The sequence below is a fragment of the Rhincodon typus genome, chromosome 25 (assembly GCF_021869965.1).
Source record: "Rhincodon typus isolate 14 chromosome 25, sRhiTyp1.1, whole genome shotgun sequence".
Classification (NCBI taxonomy): Eukaryota; Metazoa; Chordata; class Chondrichthyes; order Orectolobiformes; family Rhincodontidae; genus Rhincodon; species Rhincodon typus.
This window is the reverse complement of record NC_063356.1, coordinates 11,048,606-11,061,123: the sequence shown is the minus strand read 5'-3', so window position 1 is coordinate 11,061,123 and position 12,518 is coordinate 11,048,606. Positions and strand designations below refer to the sequence as shown.

General features: G+C 39.1%; 1 protein-coding gene across 4 annotated transcripts in view; it reads left to right on the top strand.

The window, feature by feature from the left end:
• Positions 1-12,518, top strand: part of LOC109931797 (AMP deaminase 2) — a 163,481-nt gene that overhangs the window by 134,069 nt on the left and 16,894 nt on the right. For all 4 annotated transcript variants that reach the window (XM_048612068.1, XM_048612065.1, XM_048612067.1 and 1 more), the window contains 5 exons: positions 4,256-4,387; positions 5,794-5,957; positions 7,299-7,425; positions 8,751-8,914; positions 11,244-11,364. In XM_048612068.1, coding sequence (XP_048468025.1) covers positions 4,256-4,387; positions 5,794-5,957; positions 7,299-7,425; positions 8,751-8,914; positions 11,244-11,364 — 708 coding nt within the window. The remainder of the gene's footprint in view (positions 1-4,255; positions 4,388-5,793; positions 5,958-7,298; positions 7,426-8,750; positions 8,915-11,243; positions 11,365-12,518) is intronic.

Genomic DNA, 12,518 nt, shown 5'->3' with positions numbered 1-12,518 from the left:
CACATCCCTGAACACTAGGGGCAATTTAGCACAACCAAACCACCTAGCCTGCACATCTTTGGACTATGAGAGGAAACCGGAGCATCTGGAGGAAACCCACACAGACACAGGGAGAATGTGCAAACCCCACACAGACAGTTGCCCAACAGCGGAATCGAACCTGAGTCCCTGGTGCTGTGAGGCAGCAGTGCTAACCACTGTGCCACCATGCTGCCCCACCCCTGGGTTCGATTCCACTTATAAACTCTTGAAATTAACTATTTTGAAATTATAAGTCATCCCAGCCTATCAACCTCTCCTGGGACATCAGAACTATGGATTTGATTCCTCCTTCCTACAACGTTTAAACTTAAAACTTGACTTCAAGTCATCTGTTCACTTACCACTGTTTTAATGCAAAGCTGTTTTAACATTTTCACCTTTGGTAGTGTCTTGCACCATGAATGAATTTGATAGTTAAATTTTGTCAGTTATTTTAATTTCTTTAACAATTTTAGCAGGCTAAAGAGTTTGGTCTGTAGCTGGACTGGATTGCCTAAAATTGCAAAGAACATTGAAAAAAAAGTCTTATTTGTATGCCATTAGTTAGTGCACAGAAAATTTCTTAATCAATTTAGGCATGTTATGACACACCTCTGTGGCAGATGGGACTAAACATGTATCACTTTTCCACAAAGCTTTCCATTAGTTATTGTAGGTGTACTATTTTTATTGACAATTAATTATTCTGGTGTTCTTAGCCATTATCGCTATGTTTAGATTGAACAAAGGGGCTGCTAGTGCAGAGGCTGTTCAGATTGGATAACTGATGTATTTTTCTGAAAGCTTTTGGTACTGAGTTGTTCCATATTTTCAATGTTTCTTTTACTTCCTAGAAGTACACTAATGGTTGAAATGGAATTGAACCATCATTTTGTAGCACCATTAGCTGAGGTGATGTGGAAATATTTTATGATATTCCGTCATGATTAAGGAACCAGATAGACAGTGCCCAGATGGTAGTGGATTTAGATGGATTTTTGGGGTAGTGATCTGTTTCCATTAGTCTCTGCTAACAAAGCTAAGATTGCAAACACTCCAAAGGGAAATATGTGGGCAAAAACATTACATTTCTGCTCAATCATGCAGCTTGGGTGAGCACGGATGTCTGGGATTTCAAACTAAAAGCTCTAATCATCCACATGTATATTAAAAATATGACATTTCTTGAAGGATATTTCCGACTGAACTTGAATTGTGGTAGATGATAATCTCAATGTTCCTTCTACTGTGTGAATTTTACCTCTTCGCTTAATTGTGATTTTCTACTTGTGCCCTTCATGTCATCATAATGTAAAACACTGTTACAAATCCCCACAAGCCTGTCATTCCAGTTACAGCTAAGGATTTTTAAGAGGCGCTCGGGGGAATTTGCAAAGGTAGCATAACCCATAATGCTGCCATGTAAATCTAAATTTCAAGCTGCTCCAAAGAGGAACAAGGAGACTGTATATTGGGAGAGCAGTGATTGCACAGGAAAACACCAGAGATCAAAGGAGAGAAAACTAACAAACCATGAAGAAATGTACAAGGCATCAGTGAAGAGGAATCTAACTAATGCAACAGTGAAGAAGTTTAGATAAACAAGTCTTCAGTTTAGGCAATAAAAGGTTTAGCAGCATAGTAGTATTGATGTGCCTCAGACCCCTGTAGCTTTCATATCATTCCATGTTTTGAAAAGTAATTAAGTAGTAAAGCATTGAGCTCTATTAATACTTGCCATTTATTTTGTACATGAATGAGTGATAGTTGTAGGGAAATGTCTGATTGACAGCAGCCTTTACAATCAATTTCTGCTTCTTTTCTTTGGCGTAACAGTGCACAACAACTATTATTGTTGCTCCTTGAATTAGGTGAAGGAAACCAAGTTATGCACGTCCCTCTAAATCAGGGGAAATTCCTGCTGATGAAAATATTATGAGGTTTATGATGAGAATAAATGCTGCTTAAGAGTCGTATTAAAAAGTAAAAATGTTTGGAAAACTAAATTTGTGAGCAGTAGTTTGCTTAACTAATATATGTAGGTAATCTTGTTGCCTTAATTCTGTAAGACTTGGTAAGATGCTAGGCCCCCACTGATAATTGAGGTTGGGGCTAAAGTTAATAGGTCAAAGTGTCTAATAACTTTTTGAACTTTATTTCTGGATATTAAATACTAGTAAAGCGAAGAAAAACAGTGATGAAGATCACATTTCCTACATGGGTACAGCTGAAATGCAAAATAAATTAAGCAGTTAGAGATATTAGAAAAATCTGGAAGACAGCCTGCTTCCATACTCTAAAGATTCTATGATTTTAAATATGGAGATAAATGAGCATAGATTTCAAAAGATAAATAGAAACCCTTCATGACAGAACACTACAATGGCAGAAGGGAAGATGTTTTGTAGGTCATGATATTTTGATGTGTTGGATCAGAGAAAGCAGGAAGTTAGATTTACAGACATCTTCCAAGTTAGCAAGTCTACCAGTTGTCAATTAAAACCCATTAAAACGGGGGATCATTTTAAAAATCTGAGCATTTTTGGCAATATATTTAAAAGCTAAAATGGAATCCTACAGACACTTTATACAAAGTATAATTAAGCAGTTTCACAGTTAAGTAAGTGTGTATTACGCTAACAATAAGACCAAGTGGAAGAAGAGCATCAGTACACTATATGACACTTGAACCAAGATAATGGCATATATTTTTCCTCAACTTCACTTTACCATTCAATCCCTTGATTACCATAGAGTTCAAAACTCTGCAGTATTGAAGCTACCCAGAGACTGATCATCACAGCACTTTGAGGTAGCGAATTCTGAAGATTACAACTCGGAGTGAAGAGATTTCTCATTGCTTTTCTAAATGGTTGAATCCTTACCATGAGACCATAACCCAAGGTCCAGAATTTCCAGCCAGGGCAACAGCTTCTCAGAATTTATCTTGTCAAGCCTTCACAGATTTTTATATGTTCAAATAAAATCACCTCTCATTCTTGAAAGTGCCAGAGAATATATGATCCTTTCTCAGAGGTCAGCTTCTCATCCCAAGAATAAATATAAAGAAGCTTTGCTTCACCCTCCCTAAGGCAAATTCTTTTGCTAAGGAGACCAAAGTTCTGCACAGCACTCCAATGTGTAGTCAAAACAAAACCTTATCTAATTGCAGCAAGACATTTCCAACATCCTTGCAACAGCATTTCATTTACTTTCCTACCTTTCTTTCCTTCTGTAACTTATGATAAGGATCCAAATCCCTCTGAGTGCTAACTTTTCTGTATTCTTTTCAATTAACCTGTTTTTCCTAACGAGCCCATTCAGACATGAAATAACACACCTTTGAAGCAGGTGGGGCTTGAACCTGGGTCTCTCTGTCAGGGGTTAGGAACACTGCCACTGCATCACAAGAGAGCCTTTAATTATCTGAATTCAGCCCTTCCACCAGAATTAGGAGCAGGTATAGGTCATTCATCTCCTCGAGCTTTGCCCACTGTTTGAGGGGTCCTCTTGTAGCATGATGGTAGTATCCCCACCTCTGGTTTGGGAAACCAAGTCCCACTTGCTCCAGAGATAGTAAGGACTACCGATACTGGAGTCAGAGATAACACAGTGTGCAGCTGGAGGAACACAGCAGGCCAGGCAGCATCAGAGGATCAGGAAAGCTGACATTTCAGGTTGGGACCCTTCCTCAGACCCTTGCCCACCTGCTCCAGAGGTGTCTAATAACATTTCTGAACAGCATGATTGGAAAAAAAGGTTGGTCCATTATTTCAGGGACTGTCTTGTGGCGCTGTGGTAATGTCCTTGCCTCTGACATGGGTCCAAATCCCAGCTGCTCCAGAGGTTTATCATAATGTCTCTGAACAGGTTAATTAGGAAATATCTTGCTCCACTATTCACTAGTATGTGATTGTGGCCTCAACTCTGCTTTCCTGGCTGCCCCCATTATGAGTAATTCATTTGTTGATCAAGAACCTATTTAACTCAATCTTGAATGCATTCAATAGCTCGGCCTCTGCAGCTCTTTTTGAAACGGCGTTTCACAATGTAGTAACCCCCTCAAATAGAATAAATTCTTCCATCTCAGTCTTAAATGGATGAAGGAGTGCAGTGCAGCCAAATGTAAATGGAGCTCAAATTGGAAAGTGTGGTCATTTGGCTTTGATATCTATGTCCCACTTTTGCTAGCAAGTTGGAGCTTTAACTTTACAAAGTTTATTTTCTGTTCTAGGATCGAAACACCTTCCATCGGTTTGATAAGTTCAATGCCAAGTATAACCCAATTGGGGAATCGATTCTTCGTGAGATTTTCATCAAGACTGATAATTACATTGAAGGCAAATATTTTGGTCACATTATAAAGGTTAGAGTCTTTAAGAAGTGTGAATGTTTTGCATATTGTACTTGCTTTCTCTTGTTTAATGCTTTTTTTTTAAGCAAAAGAATTAACCCTGTCCCTTCCTTTGGTCTCAGTGCGATGCACGCCATATACGATGCATCTGGGAAACTCACTGAGTTTCCCTCTCCTCGGTTATACAGAGTAACTGGTTTTCATTGAGCTGCTTCTTGTGACAGTGGTTGTGATCAGGAAATTAATGCCTGGATATAAAACTGTTCTGTGTTGTAATATGTTTGCCTCTGACACAATTATATTTCCTACAAAAATTAAAAGCACAGCTATAATGTTACAAATAACTTTAAGGGTATAGTAATCTTAAAGGAACTATTTCCAAGATTTTGCTGAAACCGGGAGACGTTGGGCCTCAGTGTATGTGCTATTGAAATGGCAATGATATGCATAGCTTGAAATTTGTTTATCCACCAATATTCCTTGCCTATTACTTGTTGGACTTTTTTTTTAATGATTTTTAACAAAGTATTGTTAACTTTTTTTCGTTATGCAACATATACCATGTAGCCTTTTGATCCTTATGTGGAGGTGAAACTCATGTTAATTTGCACGTGGTTTAAATTGCTGATTTAACAGATGTTGGTTTTAAGATTATTCCCTTAGTGAGGCATACTGTTAAAACTTGCTTTTATTGAATCTTGGGGCCCACAGATTCAAACAGCACAAACCAACATTGAAACAGGATTGACAACAAAAACACTATGCTAAGTCTGAATCCTGGAACTCCCTCTCTCACAGCACTATGGCAGAACCTGCCATTCAAGAAGAGATCTCACTTCCACTTTCTCAAAGGCAATGGGCAGTAAAAACTGCCATTTCCAGGAAAAACGTTTTAAAATCTGCAAGTCTAAAATATAAGCAGGAAAAGGTAGCATATGTGGAGAGAGAAAAACAAAGTTAACATTTTTAGACTGATGACCTATCATCAGAATTTAAAACAATTGAAGCACAGTGTGTGTGGTTTCTCACCTATTTAACACTTTATGACCCATTGTGTGAAAGATTTCTCAAGGAAAATTATGACAGGCCTCATTTAACGAATGCATCAAAACACCCAAATAGCAGTGCAATTGAGTAGGTTTCTTACTAATCCTCTATGTTAAATCTTGATCTCAGCAGTGCTGCTTCGAACAGCCTCCGATAGAAGTCAGGCACAGGGAGGGACAAGTTGATAAGGCAGATCCACCCCAATGAGCCGCCATCATGTATTCAGGAGTAGAGAACCCACAGGGTGGATTGTCAGGGGTGGTGCATTGTACTGGAGATGCTGGAAAGAGGAAGTGAAAAAAAGCATTTGACTTAGAAAATATTTCTATCTGTAACAAACTAGTTCCCAGTACTTCTTTTGTACCTTGCAGGAAGTGATGGAAGATCTTGAAGAAAGTAAGTATCAGAATGCTGAGCTCCGCTTGTCTGTATATGGTCGCTCCCGGGATGAATGGGATCGACTGGCAAAGTGGGCAGTGAAGCACAAAGTCTACTCCAACAATGTGTGCTGGCTGGTACAGGTTCCACGGCTTTTGTAAGTATTATCATGCGCTGTAAAACTGCAGCTTTCTTGAACTCCAGATTTGTTTTAAATCAAGGCAATGCCTAAACTTGATGGGAGTGAAATTGGATGTGGCTGGGCATGCAAAATATTTCAGTGACATGATCTGATACACTCGACATTCAGCTCTGTCTTTTTATTTGGACTTATTGGTTCAGTCATTCACTACAGAGCACATATTTTAAAGACAGATAAAACTCAGATGAGCCCTGGAGAATAAACTTGATCCATTATTTCAACTTCTCATTGCAGATTTCTGAATCATTATTGTGTGAGCTATTCATAACACAAACTTGGATATCATCCAGTTTTCAGAAGTCTGTACACGTTTCAGAGCAAAGGCTTTTTTTAAAGCATATTGTTTACAACCAGGAAGATGTGGTAACCTCATTGGGTTTGTAATCCAGATTAATGATTAACCCAGATTAACGTTTGGGAACACAGATTCAAATCCTACCATGGAACCTGGTGGAATTTAAATTTAGTTACTAAATCTGGACAAGGTTCATGTTCCCCATTACCCACCTGACTCATTAATGTCTTTGCAATTAGGAAATCTGCCATCACCACCTGGTCTGGCCTATATATGATTCCAGACCACAGTAATGTGGTTAACTCTTATTGTGATTGGTTGGCTCGCTGAGCTGGTTCATTGTTCCACAGACGTTTCATTACCCTGCTGGGTAACATCATCAGTGCAGCCTCTGAAGCGCTGTTGTGTTTTCCCGCCTGTTATTTAAACTCTGGCGTCCGTTGACATGGATTACCTCACTTCCGGTTTTCCTTTGCAATGGAGTGTATAGGGGTCTAGCACTGTGTTTACTGATGGCATTCTTAGTGGAGTACCAGGCTTCTAGGAATTCCTGTGCTTTTCTCTGCTTTGCCTGTCCCGGGATCCTGGTGTTGTCCCAATCGAATTGGTGGCTCTCCTTATCCACGTGGATGGAGATGAGTGAGTATTGGTCATTTCTTCTTGTTGCCAATTGATATTTGTGTACCCTTGTGGTTAATTTCCTTCCTGTTTGTCCAATGTAGTGTGCAACCTGAGCTACAAATCTACTCTAAAATCTTAGGTTAACTCTTATTTCCCCTTAGAAATGGCCCAGCCCGCCACTCCCTTTGTGGGCACTTAGGAATAGGCAACAAATGCTAGCTTTGCGAGTAACTCAAATCCTGTGAAAGGGGAAAAAAATTATGATTATGCAAAGGATTTTAGTAAACCTTTCGAAATTCACTTTCATCTGCTGAGATGATGGATGCTGTAAAATCTCTGGAGGAATGTGTTAATTAGCTTCACTTTCCAATTGCTTTCAGCGATGTCTTCCGTACAAAGAAACAGCTGAACAACTTCCAAGACATGTTGGAGAACATTTTTATTCCCATCTTTGAAGCAACAATTAATCCTCGCAACCACCCAGAGCTTCACTTGTTTCTTCAGCATGTGAGTATATCAAATATAATGCAAGTGGGAATGACCCAACACTCAAGAAGCTGGAGAAAACAGCCCATTTGATTAGCAGCACATGCACAAACATTGACTCTCTCCACCATCAGCACTCAGCAGCATGTGTGCCATCTATAAGACACATTGCCGGAATTCACCAGAGCCCCATAGGCAGAACCTTTCAAATGCACAACAATAACCATCTTTAATGACAGGGGCAGCACCACCATTGCAAGTTCCCCTCCAAGCTCACCATCCTGAATTGGAAATACTATTGCGTTTCTTCAATGTTGCTAGGTCAAAATCAAACTCTCTCTTTAAAGGCACTGTGGATCTACCTAAACCAAATGGACTGCAGTTATTCAAAATGGCAATGCACCACCACCAGAAGAGTAACCAGGGATGGGCAGAAAGTGCTGACCCTGGTAGTAATTGATGCCTTCATCCCATGATTTTGTTTTTAAAAGTACCTGCAGGCTAGGAGCCATAGCTTGTGTCCCTTGACAGTGATTGAGGTAGGAATTGTAATACAGAATCTGAATTTCTATTATTGAGACTTTGCATTACATTTGCTAATTGGAAGCATAAAGCTGTGGCACTCTCTCTCCCAAAAAAAACTTAATGTTACTTCAGTTTGAGTTGTGTGATAAAATATTATAATTGTTTTATCTGTTCAAAAATTATTCCACCTTGGTGTTTGATTATATTTCCTTTGTAAGAATCAAGTACGTAGGATTCTGTTCCAAGAGCAAACCATATATCTGATTTAGGTAACGTTGAGACAGAATTATCCCACTTCTGTGCATGCTCAGTCACTTAGCTCAGCCTGCTCTGCTAACATTTCGTTCATGTTATATCAACAGCTGCCGAATATGATGGAGTAAAGTGCAGGAAAGATTCAACTGAACTGAATATCTATCAATGGAGAAATTACCGTGCCTTTACTGTGCCCTTCATAGAAACTATTACTTTGCTAAATTTAAAATGTTTGACTTTTAATTTTCCCAACCTATATATTACTCCTTATCAGACAGATGGAATTCATGCACTTCTACTGCTGCTGCTGTGTTAACATTTTCACTGTGGCCAAGGGCAAATTTTGATGCAATTTCTAAATTTCTCTTATTATGGAGTCTTGACATTATCTTGGTATATTCTCCCATGGCTACGTCCGTGATCCAGAAATTAAAAGATAAATTCTCAGGCAAAATGCTGTCTTGTAGTGTGCTGGAGAATTCCTTATATTACCATAATCTTTAATAGCTTTTAAGGAGAATAACATGGAGAATCTATATGATAAGTGGAATTCTCTGCTTTTATAGGTCGTTGGTTTTGATAGTGTCGATGATGAATCCAAACCAGAACATCACATCTTTAATGCAGATAGCCCTTTACCCATGAATTGGACAGAAGATGATAACCCACCATATGCCTATTATCTTTACTACATGTATGCTAACATGACGGTTCTGAATCATCTTCGCAAGTATGGGCTTCATTCCAAATTATTTCCATTGTTTATGTTTAAGTGTCTCAAAACAGAATAACCTTTAAAGCATTCCTCCATAATTAATGATAATACGTATCTTAGTCAGAAGAAACAAGGTTGATGATGGATATTATTGTTGAAGTGCAGATTGACTCACTTTGCACTGAATCTTGAATAACATCTTTTCTCCTCTTGCATGTTGGTCCCACATGTCGAAAAAGAATAGTAAGGTTCACATCATTCATGAATAACTGTGACTGACTTATGGGCCAGGATATTCCCATTTTTGGTATAAGTCTGAAAAGGGAGGAATCTGTTGCCTGATCACTTGGCTGCCATGGACTAAGAAGTCCTGGCCACCAAGGGCTGCTGCCCAATCAGAACAGAACTCAGCAGTGCCACAAAGGAGGCTGCAGCTGCTGCCAGGGCAACATGCTCCAAAATCCCAGAGTGAAGGTTTGCCCACAAAAAACATTAGTAGTGGTTTGGGGCTGGCGTCTCTGTACGTCAGGGTCATGGACAGAGGGAGGCTGAGGCACAGTTTAGTGTGAGTTGAGCTCCACTGTGCTGCCCATTAACTTTGTGGAGCTTGGTCCTTCCCACCCAGAACATAAAGGCAGGCAGGTGGGATGATTCAGATACACCACCATCCTGCCAAATTAAGTTCATTTCCTGTCTCCAGACCTGGAAAATTGCACTCGTAGAAGATTCTCACAAATACCCAACCTTGATAGTGCATTATCTATCTGACACAAAATAAATCAATGTGCTTTGATATTTGAGTAGAGGGAAAAGGAGATCTTTTTGGACTTGACGTTCCACTTCATCATGTGTTTTTGATAGAATTTTACTTTAAAATCAACTTCCTTTACATCAACAGAAATGAAAACATAAACAGATCTTGGTTTACAGCTTCTGTTTGTATCAATAGCTACTTTTCCTGAAAAAAGCTTAAATGCTTTTAACTTTCACAGGTGAAGATTCATATTGTGCATCTCTTGCTTAGTTGAAAAATATATGTTGTTCCTCCATTATCAGTCACCTCTTACACTGATAATTGCTGCATTAGGAGGACCTGTCTGTTTATTAACTCTATCTAGTAGTTTGGATGAAAGCTATATTCCGTACAAATTGGTAGAAGCAGGGTAACAGCATTATTTGTGGATTTGCACAGAATTTTACAGGACAGAAATGGGCCATTTTAACCCAGTAGATCTATGCTAATGTTTCTGCTCTAGGAACAACAATAGGTCATTTACTCCCTTGCCCCTGTTGTGCCATTCCATTAGATTTGGCTAATAAGTAACTCAACTCTATATACTCACCTTTGTTTGATATCCGTTAATACCTTTTCATTAACAAAAATCTATCAATGTCAGTTTTAAAACTAACTATTGATCAGCATGATTTGTGTTTCTGGAAAATATTCCAATGGTTTACTGACCATGGTGTGTGCAAGTGTTTCTTAATTTCATTTCCAAAAGATCCAATACTGATGCTTTATACAGTACCTTGATGGTCATAGATGCTGTACCCACGTAAATAGTTATTTCTCTCCACCCATTCTGACGTCCTTAATACCTTCAGAACTTTGATCAAATGATTGCTTAATTTTCTAACTTCTCTGGTTTATGTAGTTGTTCCTTGTAAAATAATTTGAAGTCCAGGCATTGTTCTGGTAAATCTGTGCTGTACTCGTTTCAAGGCCAGTATATCGTTTTCCCAATTCAAGATATCTGGAGTACTGTGAACAGTTCCAGCTATGTCCTAACAAGGGCTTAGTGTAGCTGAAATAGGACTTCTGCCTCTTCAATCTTGCATTATCTCACCCTATCAGTGGATCCTCCTATTCATCTTTCCCTCATGTGCTTTTGGATGGACATGCAGCAGTAGGCCATTCGGTCTTCCGGTCTGCTTCACCAGTAAAATTTATGACTGATCTGATTTGTGGCCTCAACTTCACATTCCTGCCTGTCCCCAAAAATCACTGACTCCATTCTTAGTCAAGTATCTATCTTTATCTGCCTAGCTAAAAAATGTTCAGCAACCCACGTCCACTGCTTCTGGGGAAGAGAATTGTAAAAGTTCACAATCCTCTAGGGGAAAAAAATTCCTCCTGTTCTCTGAGCTAAATGTGAAACCCATTTTTTTTTTTTTTTAACTGTTTCCTTAAGTTCTAGTTGTTCCTTCTCTACTTATTTAATCATGCATCTGATTTCAAATCTTAAATGTTTGAGTACAAAATTTTAATGCGTTTGTTCAGTAATTGAAGTTTGGAGGTTCATTTGAACAAAGCTGTGATTATTATTACTATTTCCGTTTCCAGGAAGAGGGGATTCAATACGTTTGTCTTACGGCCACATTGTGGAGAGGCTGGTCCTATCCACCATCTCATATCTGGATTCATGCTTTCTCAGAATATTTCCCATGGTCTTCTGCTTCGAAAGGTATGAATTATAGCATACATGGTATTGAGGGGACCCTTTGGCCCATTGAGTGTGCACTGACAAAAAAACTACTCTAAATCTCCACGAGTCCTACTTTCCAGCACTTGGTCCATAACCTTGAGTGTTAAATTTCAAGTACTTTTTAAGATGTTGTAAGGCCATTCTACCTCAACTACCCTCCCAGACAGTGCATTCCAGATTCCCACTATCCTCTGGGTGAAAATACTTTTTCTTGAAATCCCATCTAAGGCTCCTGCCTTTCACCTCAAATATGTCTCTTTGTTATTAACCATTAACTAAAGGGTACAGCTGCTTCCTGTGCACCCTATCCATGCTCCTCATAATCTTACACACTTCAGTCAGGTCCACTCTTGACTTTCTCTACTCCTTTAACACTTCTCCAATGTCTTGCTGCTCCACACACAGATTTGCCCCTTGGTCACTAATGGGCTCTACTCCTTCCCTGGTTAACCTCTTTCTCCTTGATTTACTTAGAATATCTTGGGGTTTTCCCTAATCTTACCCACCAGTAGTTTTTTTGTCATGTCTCCTAATTTTCTCTCCAATTACTTTCTTAAGTTCACCCCTGCACTTTCTATATTCCACTTAGGCCTTCATTGATTTGCTCCCTTTGTATTTACTAAAAGCCTGTATTTTCCTTCTTGTCCTGTGATGAATATTCCTAAACTAGTGTTCTCTGAAGGGTATAAACCCAAAATGTTTTCTTTCCTGCTCTTCTGATGCTGTCTGACCTGCTGTGTTCCTCTAGCTCTACACTGTATTGACAGTTTTCTCTGGGGTTGTTGTTCCTACATTTCACCCAAAATGGAACATATTGGACCTGTACCCTCGCCAATTTTACTTTGAATGACCGCCACTATTTTGCTATAAATTAACCCAGAAGTAGCTGTTCCCAATCTACTTTGGCCAGATCCTACCCTATTTTAATAAAATCTGCCTTCCTCAATCCAAAATCCTTTTTTTCAGACCATCTTTTGCCTTTTTCATGAAAAACTTAAACTGTACGGAGTTGTGGTCGCTATCACTAAAACACTCCCCAAAAGACATGACATTTAAGCTATATGGTTTGGTTTTATATAATGCCTTCTCTAAGTGCAAGATAAATGGGCATATTAGAGAGGCTGACAAGCATA